This window comes from Ranitomeya imitator, chromosome 1 (genome assembly GCF_032444005.1).
Source record: "Ranitomeya imitator isolate aRanImi1 chromosome 1, aRanImi1.pri, whole genome shotgun sequence".
NCBI lineage: Eukaryota > Metazoa > Chordata > Amphibia > Anura > Dendrobatidae > Ranitomeya > Ranitomeya imitator.
This window is the reverse complement of record NC_091282.1, coordinates 910,522,042-910,535,794: the sequence shown is the minus strand read 5'-3', so window position 1 is coordinate 910,535,794 and position 13,753 is coordinate 910,522,042. Positions and strand designations below refer to the sequence as shown.

Sequence of the window (13,753 nt, the reverse complement as noted above, 5' to 3'; positions counted from 1 at the left end):
ATAGTGCCCAAGTCAATCAGCAACTGATACATAGTGTCCATGTCAATCAGCAACTGATACATAGTGCCCATGTCAGTTAGCAACTGATAAATAGTGCCCAAGTCAATCAGTAACTAATATATGGTGCCCATCTCAATCAGCAACTGATACTTAGTGCCCACGTCAATCAGTAACTGATACATAGTGCCCATGTCAATCAGCAACTGATGCATAGTACCCAAGTCAATCAGTAACTAATATAGTGCCCACACCAATCAGCAACTGACACATAGTGCCCACATCAATCAGCAACTGATACATAGTGTCCAAGTCAATCAGCAACTTATAGTGCCCACATCAATCAGCAACTGATACATAGTGCCCACATCAATCAGCAACTAACACATAGTGCCCAAGTCAATTAGCAACTGACAAATAGTGCCCAAGTCAATCAGCAACTTATAGTGCCCACATCAATCAACAACTGATACATAGTGCCCACATCAATCAGCAACTGACACATAGTGACCAAGTCAATCAGCAACTAACAGTGCCCAACTCAATCAGCAACTGACACAGTGCCCACATCAATCAGCAACTGATACATTTTGCCCTCGTCAGTCAGCAACTGACACATAGTGCCCACATCAATCAGCAACTGATACATTATGTCCTCGTCAATCAGCAACTGATACATAGTGCCCACATCAATCAGCAACTGATACATAGTGCCCACGTCAATCAGCAACTTATAATGCCCACATCAATCAGCAAATGATACATAGTGCCCACATCAACCAGCAACTAACACATAGTGCCCAAGTCAATCAGCAACTGACACCTGGTGCCCAAGTCAATCAGCAACTGACACATAGTGCCCAAGTCAATCAGCAACTTATACATAGTGCCCACGTCAAACAGCAACTGATACATAGTGCCCACGTCAAAAGGCAACTGATACATAGAGCCCACATCAATCAGCAATTTATAGTGCCCACATCAATCAGCAACTGATACATAGTGCCCAAGTGAATCAGCAACTTATAGTGCCCACATCAATCAGCAACTGATACATAGTGCCCACATCAATCAGCAACTGACACATAGTGCCCATGTAAATCAGCAACTGACACATAGTGCCCACGTCAGTCAGCAACTGACACATAGTGCCCACATCAATCAGCAACTGATACATTATGTCCTCGTCAATCAGCAACTGATACATAGTGCCCACATCAATTAGCAACTGATAGAGCTCACGTCAATCAGCAACTGATACATAGTGCCCACGTCAATCATCAACTTATAATGCCCACATCAATCAGCAAATGATACATAGTGCCCACATCAATCAGCAACTGACACATGTCAGTTAGCAACTGATACATAGTTCCCAAGTCAATCAGTAACTAATATATAGTGCCCATCTCAATCAGCAACTGATACTTAGTGCCCACGTCAATCAGTAACTGATACATAGTGCCCAAGTCAATCAGTAACTAATATATAGTGCCCATCTCAATCAGCAGCTGATGCATAGTACCCAAGTCAATCAGTAACTAATATAGTGCCCACACCAATCAGCAACTGACACATAGTGCCCACATCAATCAGCAACTGATACATAGTGCCCACATCAATCAGCAACTGACACATAGTGCCCAAGTCAATTAGCAACTGACACATAGTGCCCAAGTCAATCAGCAACTTATAGTGCCCACATCAGTCAACAACTGATACATAGTGCCCACATCAATCAGCAACTGACACATAGTGACCAAGTCAATCAGCAACTAACAGTGCCCAAGTCAATCAGCAACTGACACATAGTGCCCACATCAATCAGCAACTGATACATTATGCCCTCGTCAGTCAGCAACTGACACATAGTGCCCACATCAATCAGCAACTGATACATTATGTCCTCGTCAATCAGCAACTGATACATAGTGCCCACATCAATTAGCAACTTCACGTCAATCAGCAACTGATACATAGTGCCCACATCAATCAGCAACTTATAATGCCCACATCAATCAGCAAATGATACATAGTGCCCACATCAATCAGCAACTGACACATAGTGCCCAAGTCAATTAGCAACTGACACCTGGTGCCCAAGTCAATCAGCAACTGACACATAGTGCCCAAGTCAAACAGCAACTTATAGTGCCCACATCAATCAGCAACTGATACATAGTGCCGACATCAATCAGCAACTGACACATAGTGGCCATGTCAATCAGCAACTGATACATAGTGCCCACGTCAAACAGCAACTGATACATAGTGCCCACGTCAAAAGGCAACTGATACATAGAGCCCACATCAATCAGCAATTTATAGTGCCCACATCAATCAGCAACTGATACATAGTGCCCAAGTCAATCAGCAACTGACAAATAGCACCCATGTCAATCAGCAACTGACACATAGTGCCCAAGTGAATCAGCAACTTATAGTGCCCACATCAATCAGCAACTGATACATAGTGCCCACATCAATCAGCAACTGACACATAGTGCCCATGTAAATCAGCAACTGATACATAGTGCCCACGTCAAACAGCAACTGATACATAGTGCCCACGTCAATCAGCAACTGATACATAGTGTCCATGTCAAACAGCAACTGACACATGGTGCCCATGTCAATCAGCAACCGATACATAGTGCCAACCTCAATCAGCAACTGATATATAGTGCCCATGTCAATCAGCAACTGATACATAGTGCCCATGTCAATCAGCAACTAATACTCAGCACCTGTCAGTAACTGTCATAAGACATGTAGTGCCCACGTCAGGCGCTTACAAGATATCTGTTCATACGTAACTGTATATATATATATATATATATATATATATATATATATATGTAGATAATAAATATATATCTACATTGTATATATATATATCCACATAGATATATACGATTCTATCAATGTCAGTAACTTTGACAGCGTACATCGCGCCCTCCTCTGTAGCTTACGCTATATACGTACAGATATCACAGACATATCGGCGGGGGATTTCTCGCAGTTTATTGCTTCCTACAGGACGGAGTTCACGACTTTCTCTGCAGCTTTTATAATCTGCCTTATCTGCTTTCCGTTCACTTTTTGAACCTTTTGAGCGCAGCCTGAAATTATCGATGACATTTTTCCCTCACAGACGCTGTTCACAAACATTCCAAAACTCTGTGGACAAAAATAAAGTGTCAGAAATCAGCAGACCTTGCCCCATCACACTCATGTCGTCACCGTGGCCACCTCGGCGTAGAACAGGCGCGTAATGTCTATATTGTGAGTGTTGTAAAGGCTCGTTCACACAAGGGCGGTCTGTGGAAAAAACGGACTAATATTATCCCATGGGGCCGGGCACTGACCGAATCTGTGTGTGAAAACAATGGCCGCGTGCACTAGTTTCTTCTGGATATCATGATATAAGCCCATGGAAGTCTATGGGAGCGTGAGAACAATCGGAAGCCGTACGGAGACACAATATAACGTTATGGATACAATACAATTCTGTCACATAGGAAAGTAAATGATTAATGGCTGCTGCTGTAAAAATGGATTGTACACGGGCCACACACGGGTGGCAAGAGAGAAAAGAAGCCGATCGCCGGTGTGAGCCCACCGTAAGCACTAGGGTCTGCCCCTTTTCAATACCTTGCATTAGATATATAGATATTACTGGTAATAATCTCCATATATAGATCAGTCACCAATCTGCACGAAGAAGAATAAGCAATGAATGCCCATATTCCTCTGGCACCCCCACTAATTAGAACGACCCCCATAGCTGTCACTTTGGGTCTCTTGGGGGTTAATCAGTCCTCTAACTCAATGAAGAAAGAACAAGCCCCCGTCACTCAGTGAGTTATCAGATGTCCCCCATAAGAGAAGCCCCCACATGGCAGGACCACTCACTATGCATTACCTGGCAGGAGCAGCAGGCAGGCCAGCAGAGGGCAGCACAGCAGCGGGGACCCCGCACCCCACTTTATGTCCATGGTGGAGGAAGAAGCCAGAGCTCAGAGATCGGTCACAGCGGTGCAGAAGCCGGGATCGGCGGCGGCGTGTGACACATCAGGAGCAGGTGCCTGACCAGCTGGGAGCACTGTGACATCTGCAGTCCATGCTGCCTTCTGCTGCCTATACAGACCCGCCCGCACCTTCCCACGCCGCTCCCACAGAGTCACTGTACACAGCGAGTGACAGCGACCGGCCCCACAGCGCCCTCTGCTGGACGCAGCGGCCTCTGCTGGGCACAGCGGCAATACTTTCTCCTGGAGCTCTCTGTGTGATCTCATGGGAGCAGATTATAAGGGTACTAGATGGTGGCCCGATTCTAACGCATCGGGTATTCTAGAATATGCATGTCCACGTAGTATATTGCCCAGCCCACGTAGTATATTGCCCAGCCCACGTAGTATATTGCACAGTCCACGTAGTATATTGCCCAGTCCATGTATATTGCACAGTCCACGTAGTATATTGCCCAGCGACGTAGTATATTGCACAGTCCACGTAGTATATTGCCCAGTCCACGTAGTATATTGCCCAGCGACGTAGTATATTGCCCAGCCCACGTAGTATATTGCCCAGTCACGTACTATATTGCCCAGTCACGTAGTATATTGCCCAGTTACGTACTATATTGCCCAGTCACGTAGTATATTGCCCAGACACGTAGTATATTGCCCAGCCACGTACTATATTGCCCAGTCACGTAGTATATTGCCCAGTCACGTAGTATATTGCCCAGTCACGTACTATATTGCCCAGTCACGTAGTATATTGCCCAGTTACGTAGTATATTGCCCAGCCACGTAGTATATCGCACAGCAACGTAATATACAGCACAGAGCCACGTACTATATTGCCCAGCCACGTAGTATATTGCCCAGACACGTAGTATATTGCCCAGCCACGTAGTATATTGCCCAGCCACGTACTATATTGCCCAGTCACGTAGTATATTGCCCAGTCACGTACTATATTGCCCAGTCACGTAGTATATTGCCCAGTTACGTAGTATATTGCCCAGCCACGTAGTATATCGCACAGCAACGTAATATACAGCACAGAGCCACGTACTATATTGCCCAGTCACGTAGTATATTGCACAGTCCACGTAGTATATTGCCCAGCGACGTAGTATATTGCCCAGCCACGTAGTATATTGCCCAGACACGTAGTATATTGCCCAGTCACGTAGTATATTGCCCAGCCACGTAGTATATTGCCCTGCCACGTAGTATATTGCCCAGCCACGTAGTATATTGCCCAGTCACGTACTATATTGCCCAGCCACGTACTATATTGCCCAGTCACGTACTATATTGCCCAGCCACGTACTATATTGCCCAGTCACGTAGTATATTGCCCAGTTACGTAGTATATTGCCCAGCCATGTAGTATATCGCACAGAAACGTAATATACAGCACAGAGCCACGTAGTATATTGCCCAGCCACGTACTGTATTGCCCAGTCAAGTAGTATATTGCCCAGCCACGTAGTATATTGCCCAGCCACGTAGTATATTGCCCAGTCACGTACTATATTGCCCAGTCACGTACTATATTGCCCAGCCACGTAGTATATTGCCCAGTCACGTACTATATTGCCCAGTCACGTACTATATTGCCCAGCCACGTAGTATATTGGCCAGTAACGTAGTATATTGCCCAGCCACGTAGTATATTGCACAGCCACATAGTATATTGCACAGCCACATAGTATATTGCCCAGCCACGTAGTATATTGCACAGCGACGTAGTATATTGCCCAGTGACGTAGTATATTGCCCAGTCACATAGTATATTGCCCAGCCACGTAGTATATTGCACAGCGACGTAGTATATTGCCCAGTGACGTAGTATATTGCCCAGTCACATAGTATATTGCCCAGCCACGTAGTATATTGCCCAGCCACGTAGTATATTGCACAGCGACGTAGTATATTGCCCAGTGACGTAGTATATTACCCAGCCACGTAGTATATTGCCCAGCCACGTAGTATATTGCCCAGTCACATAGTATATTGCCCAGCCACGTAGTATATTGCCCAGCAACGTAGTATATTGCCCAGTGACGTAGTATATTGCTTAGCCACGTAGTATATTGCCCAGCCACGTAGTATATTGCCCAGCCACGTAGTATATTGCCCAGTCACGTACTATATTGCCCAGCCACGTAGTATATTGGCCAGTAACGTAGTATATTGCCCAGCCACGTAGTATATTGCCCAGCCACATAGTATATTGCACAGCCACATAGTATATTGCCCAGCCACGTAGTATATTGCACAGCGACGTAGTATATTGCCCAGTGACGTAGTATATTGCCCAGTCACATAGTATATTGCCCAGCCACGTAGTATATTGCCCAGTGACGTATATTGCCTAGCCACGTAGTATATTGCCCAGACACATAGTATATTGCCCAGTGACGTAGTATATTGCCCAGTGACGTAGTATATTGTCCAGCCACGTAGTATATTGCCCAGACACGTAGTATATTGCCCAGTGACTTAGTATATTGCCCAGCCACGTAGTATATTGCCCAGCCACGTAGTATATTGCCCAGTCACGTAGTATATTGCCCAGTCACATGGTATATTGCGCAGCCACGTAGTATATTGCGCAGCCACGTAGTATATTGCCCAGTTACGTCGTATATTGCCCAGTGACGTAGTATATCGCACAGCAACGTAGTATACAGCACAGAGCCACGTAGTATATTGGCCAGTAACGTAATATATTGCCCAGTGACGTAGTATATTGCCCAGTCACGTAGTATATTGCACAGCGACGTAGTATATTGCGCAGCCACGTAGTATATTGCCCAGTGATGTAGTATATTGCCCAGTGACGGAGTATGCAGCACAGAGCCACGAAGTATATTGCACAGCGAAGTAGTATACAGCACAGATCCACGTAGTATATTGCCCAGCCACGTAGTATATTGCCCAGCTACGTAGTATATTGCCCAGCCAGGTTTGTCACAGGTGAAAAAATAAAAAATAAACATATATTCACCTTTCCGAGGGCCCCTTGTAGTCCACGGCAGCTTCCGGTCCCAGCGTTGGTATGGGCGCAAGACCTGTGATGACGTCGCGGTCACATGACCGTGACGTCATGGCAGGTCTTTCTAGCGCAGGCGCGCAGGGCCTGTGATGACATTCCGGTCACATGACCGTGACGTCATGGCAGGTCCTTGTTGCATAGGCGAGCAGGGCCTGTGATGACGTCGTGGTCACATGACCGTGACGTCATGGCAGGTCCTTCTGCCATACCATCTTTGCCACCGGAAAGTGCAGCGGAAGATGGCGGCTGGCGGGAGCGACTCAGCGGACTACGGAGGGTGAGTATAGCAGTTTTTTTTTTTTTTAATTATTTTTAACATTACATTTTTTACTATTGATTCCGCATAGGCAGCGTCAATAGTAAAAAGTTGGGGACACACAGGGTTAATAGCGGTGGTAACGGAGTGCGTTACCCGCGGCATAACACGGTCCGTTACCACCGGCATTAACCCTGTGTTAGCGGTGACCGGAGGGGAGTATGCGGGCAACAGGCACTGACTGCGGGGAGTAAGAAGCGGCCATTTTCTTCCGGACTGTGCCCATGACAGACAGCTGGCGAGACCAATCAGCAAATGAATAACCGTGACAGACAGACAGACAGAAGGACAGACGGAAGTGACCCTTAGACAATTATATAGTAGATGTGCACAAGTTGCGGATTCGTGTGCGGATTTTTCCGCTCAGATTTTGAAAAACATTTTACCCGCAGATTTACCGCTGTTTTTGTGTGGATTTCTCCTGTGTTTTTAGGGTATGTGCACGTCAGGATTTCTTGCAGAAATTTTCCTTACAAAAACCGGACATTTCTGCCAGAAATCCGCATGCATTTTTTTCCCGTTTTTTCATACGTTTTTGACGCGTTTTTGTGCGTTTTTTGTGCGTTTTTTCCCAAATGCACAGAATAGCGGGAACAACGCAGAAAATCTGCAAAATTAATGAACATGCTGCTTTTTTTACTGTGATGCGTTTTTTTCGCGGAAAAAAAAAAAACGCATCATGTGCACAAAACATGCAGAATGCATTCTAAATGATAGGATGCATAATGTATGCGTTTTTAATGAGTTTTTATAGCTTTTTATCGTGAAAAAACGTGAGAAAAAAACACAAAAAAACCTGAACGTGTGCACATACCCTTATAGGAATCCGCAGGTGTAAGGCTATGTGCACACGTATAATGGTATAATGGTCCTCTGCTGGTTTTTCCGCAGCGGAATTGATAAATCAGCATGGCAAAAACGCTGCGTTTTTGCTGCAGATTTATTGTGGATTTACCGCGGTTTTTCTGCGGCTTTCACTGCGGTTTTACACCTGCGGTTTTCTATTGGAGCAGCTGTAAAATCACTGCGGAATCCGCAGAAAGAAGTGAAATGCTGTGAAATGTAAACCGCTGCATTTCTGCACAGTTTTTTCTGCAGCATGTGCACAGTGTTTTCTGTTTCCCACAGGTTTACATTGTAATGTAAACTCATGGGAAACTGCTGCGGACCCGCAGCTGCAGAAACGCTGCGGATCCGCAGCAAAATCCGCAGCGTGTTCACATAGCCTTATGGAGCAGGTGTAAAACGCTGCAGAATCCGCACAAATAATTGACATGCTGCGGCAAATAAACCACAGCCTTTCCACGGTGTATTTTCCGCAACATGTGCACTGCGGATTTGGGTTTCCATAGGTTTACATAGTACTGTACACCGCATGGAAAACTGCTGCGAATCGCAGCGGCCAATCTGCTGCGGATCTGCAGCCAAATCCGCAGCGTGTGCACATACCTTACGGTCTCTGCACATTTTAGGGATTCGTGTGTGGATGTTTTGGTGCAGATTCTGAAAAATCCACAGGTAAAACATCCTGTGTTTTACCTGAAGATTACCTGGAGATTTACCGCAGATTTACCGCTGTTTTTCTTGGATTCCACCAGTGGTTTTACACCTGCGGATTCCAGTTATGGAGCAGGTGTAACCCCGCTGCGGAATCCGCACAAAGAATTGACATGCTGCGGAAAATAAACCACAACGTTTTCGCCCAGTATTTGCCGCAGTATGTGCACAGAGGATTTTGTTTTCCATAGGTTTACTGTACAACGCATGGAAAACTGCTGCAGATCCATAGCCAAATCCGCAACATGTGCACATATACTAAAGGGTTTCCTATTGTAGGTGCTTCTGACATCTTCATTAATTAGAACAGCCAATTATTATTATTAGTTAGGACCCAACAATACATAATACAGATATAATTTGCATTCTGGGTGCTAATCTGTAATGAATGGGCTGCAGTATGCTATATGCGGGCTACTTTATATTCTATGAGGGGGATACATTATATTCTATGAGGGGGCTATCTGAACCTCTGCTACATAACTAAGACGTGTACTACCTTATATTATGCCCTGATATTAGCGTGTTTTACCACACAATCGGTGGTCTTGTAGCTGTTTCTATGTAGCTACATAGTGGACCCCAAGAACGATGTTCTCTGATGAGCCCAGTGTGCTCCAGTCTGATACTGCCTGCACCACTGTAAATTACAGAATTGTTCTGAAAGTTGTAGCAGTCATACAAACCCACTTTGACAGTCAAGACTACCTGATAGTGCCTTCCTTCATTTCATTGTTGTGTCTACCTTTATCTACATCAGTATTTTTCTCAAGTTTTAATCCATGTACTGCACCGTCTGAGTGTGATCAATGAGTGGAACAGGCTGCATGAGAGGTGGGGATTTCTCAATCAATGGAAGTCTTCAAACAGAGGTTGGACAGACATCTGTCTGAGATGGTTTAGTAAATTGAGCAGGGGGTGAGATCCCTTACAACTCTAACTATCTATGATTCTACTTGGGGGTTAAACTAATGACTAACAGGATACGTGGCACAAAATACTTGTCTTTCTCCTGGCGCTGGCCATGTACACCACACTACTGGGTGTTTCTACACTTCTTTGTAGCCATCAACATGCAGACACCAGGTAGCCGCCCGTAACACCTCACTAGTTCCAAGGTTGCCTTGTTTCCTCCATTTCCCTCTATGTACAGTGGGGGGGGGGGGAAGAATTTAGTCAGCCACCAACCGTGCAAGTTTTCCCACTTAAAAAGATGAGTGAGGCCTTTAATTGACATCATAGGTAGACCACAACTATGAGAGTCAAAATTGAGGAAAAAATCAATCCAGAATATCACCTTGTCGGATTTGGCAAGATTTCATTTTCAAATTATAATGGAAGATAAGTATTTGGTCATTACCAAAAGTTCATCTCAATATTTTGTTATATATCCTTTGTTGACAATGACAAAGGTCAAACGTTTTCTGTAAGTCTTCACAATGTTGGCACACACTGTTGGTGGTATGTTGGCCCATTCCTCCATGCAGAGCTCCTCTAGAGCAGTGATGTTTTGGGTCTGTCGCTGGGCAACACGGACTTTCAACTCCCTCCAAAGGTTTCCTACAGGGTTGAGATCTGGAGACTGGCTAGGCCTCTCCAGGACCTTCATATGCTTCTTACGAAGCCACTCCTTCATTGCCTTGGCAGTGTGCTTGGGATCATTATCATGCTGAAAGACCCATCCACGTTTCATCTTCAATTTCCTGGCTGATGGAAGGAGGTTTGCACTCAAGATCGTACGATACATGGCCCCATTCATTCTTTCATGTACATGGATCAGTCATCCTGGACTCTTTGAAGAGAAACAGCCCCAAAGCATGATCTTGCCACCCCCATGCTTCACAGTAGGTATGGTGTTCTTTGGATGCAGCTCAGCATTTTGTCTCCTCCAAACACGAGTTTGTTTCTGCCAGTTCTATTTTGGTTTCATCAGACCATATGACATTCTCCTAATACTCTTATGGATAATCCAAATGCTCTCTAGCAAACTTCAGTTGGGCTCAGACATGTACTGGCTTAAGCAGGTGGACATGTCTGGCACTATAGGATCTGAGTTTCTGGCAGCGTAGTGTGTTACTGATGATAGCCTTTGTAACGGTGGTCCCAGCTCTAAGCAAGTTATTCACTAGGTCCCCCTTGTGGTTCTGGGATATTTGCTCACCGTTCTTGTGATAATTTTGACCCCACGTGGTGAGATCTTGCGTGGAGCCTCAGATCGAGGGAGATTATCATTGGTTTTGTATGTCTTCCATTTTCTTATTATTGCTCCCACAGTTGATTTCATCACACCAAGCTGCTTGCCTATTGCAGATTCAGTCTTCCCAGCCTGGTGCAGGGCTACAATTTTGTTTCTGGTGTCCTTCAACAGCTCTATGGTCTTCACCATAGTGGAGTTTGGAGTGTGACTGTTTAAGGTTGTGGACAGGTATCTTTTATACTGATAACAAGTTCAAACAGGTGCCATTACTACAGGTAATGAGTGGAGGACAGAGGAGCCTCTTAAAAAAGAAGTTACAGGTCTGTGAGAGCCAGAAATCTTGCATGTTTTTAGGTGACCAAATACTTATTTTCCACCATAATTTGCAAAATAAATCTTGCCTAATCAGACAAGGTGATTTTCTGTATTTATTTTCTCATTTTGATTCTCATAGTTGTGTGTACCTATGATGTCAATTACAGGCCTCTTTCATCTTTTTAAGTGGGAGAACTTGCACAATTGGTTGCTGACTAAATAATTTTTTTCCCACTGTATGTTGAACGCACATTTGGAAATCTCTTTGCCTCTTGGCTCACTCAGTGACCAGCACACCTCTGGCTGTGATCAGTCACACTACCATTTTATACTCTTGACCTGCGAGCATCAGGACTTATATGGTGCCTCATGTTGGTGTCCTGCACCAGTGATCTGTGGCCTACACTAACTGGTGTACCCACTGTACACATACATTGTAAAGCTCAGTGCCTGCATTATTTACAACATTTACCTACAATCATGTATATATATTCGCCAAGATACAACACAGTTGAAAATGGCGCTGCCACCAGGGATTCTGCTGCCAGGGAACTCCGTGAATGTGAAGTATAATTAAACTTTGGCAAAAATGAGAATTCCTAAGTATTCCACAAAGAATTAGAGAAAAAAAACCATAAAACGTACATATCTACTGACACTAACTTTTAAGACCACCAGTATAATGTAATGACAGAGGCAAAAAATCAGTCATTGCTATCGGCAAGGATACTTTCAAGAATATTGAACTTGTCTAGAGTACTAGTAGCTTGTAAAGTGATGCAGTTCGGGGCTTTGCTTTTATCTTTTTTAATAAACATTGAAAACTGAGAAAAGTTTGCAAACTCCGACCTAAGTGGTAATTATCTCTATAATTACTAGTCATTTTGATCACTGGTGAGAAACAGCTTTCAATGCAACTACTGTTTCAGTACGATGAATGGAGAGCAGGGTATGGTCCTTCCCACAGCTTAAAGGGACTCTGTCACCTGAATTTGGAGCGAACAATCTTTAGCCATATGGGCGGGGTTTTCAGGTGTTTGATTCACCCTTTCCTTACCCGCTGGCTGCATGCTGGCTGCAATATTGGATTGAAGTTCATTCTCTGTCCTCCGTAGTACATGCCTGCACAAGGCAATCTTGCCTTGCACAGGCGTGTACTATGGAGGAGCCAGCGGGTAAGGAAAGGGTGAATCAAACACCCAAAAACCCCGCCCCCTATGGCTGAATATTGTTCCCTCCAAATTCAGGTGACAGAGTCCCTTTAAAAAGTATGTCCACATAAACAGCCCCCAAAGCTCTGGTTATGGGATAGTGCACATTGGAAAGTTTCAGCCCTATCCCTGCTCAGCATTATTCTCCACGACCTCTAGATGTGAAACTTCACTTTGGGGGTAAAGGTGTTTTTAACTTCTATAAAGTGAAGACATATTGCTTGAAAATATTTTCGCCCCAATTATTTTCATCGCCTACCACAGTTCCCGGCACTAAGGGTGGCTGGCACTCGGTTGTGCAAGGAGAAAACAAGTGATTAGCAGAGTGACACTAGACTAGTTTTCTTTTAATGCTGCATAGAATATTGCACAGCGCAATTGAAATGTTTTACTTGATGACGAAGACTTCTTTTATTTACAGAAATTTGCATTGGATCTTACAATGTACTTATTTCATACAATTGTTCCAGTCCAATATGCTGAAGGCGTCTGTTTGTGCAAAACCACGTCACAACTGCACCGTCTGGGCTAAACCTCAATCCATATTTATTATCACCCACATTTTGTTTAGAAACAGATTGAAAGAATTAATTCAATTTTAAACAAATATATTTTCTGAATGAAACATAATAACAAAACCTAAATTCTAGTTAATATATCATAACAACTATTAAAAATTAAAGAGGAACTTTTACCAAATTCTTCATGTTGAAATGGACTCGCAATGTTCAGAGCAGAACAAAACTTTTTATTCTTTTTCACCTTTCTATTGTAGAGATATTAGCTGTTAAGGTATTTGGGACCTAATGAGTTAACGTTTGTAATGTCCAAGTGGGTGTTATCAGATAGTTTTCATTGGGGGCATGTACTTCTCCCTGTATCATGCTGACCAATCATAAGCAGGCAGCAACACACTGGAGAAAAAAGAACACGCCTCCATTTAGATTACGATAGCTGTAGTGTCAGATGTGCAGAATGTGTGACAGCCCTGATCTCACGGTCTAACCTCCTGCATGATTAGAAAGCACAGCATTAAGATAAGGTATGTATGAGCAGAGAAGGCTGTCATTATACAGTATGTCT

At 44.2% G+C, this 13,753-nt stretch overlaps 1 protein-coding gene across 1 annotated transcript in view; it reads right to left on the bottom strand.

Moving 5' to 3' along the window:
- PARM1 (prostate androgen-regulated mucin-like protein 1) overlaps positions 1–4,176 on the bottom strand; it is a 97,905-nt gene extending 93,729 nt beyond the window's left edge. Inside the window, exon 1 of the mRNA XM_069743501.1 lies at positions 3,923–4,176. Coding sequence (XP_069599602.1) covers positions 3,923–3,995 — 73 coding nt within the window. The 5' untranslated portion in view covers positions 3,996–4,176. The remainder of the gene's footprint in view (positions 1–3,922) is intronic.
- Positions 4,177–13,753: the final 9,577 nt, after the last annotated feature.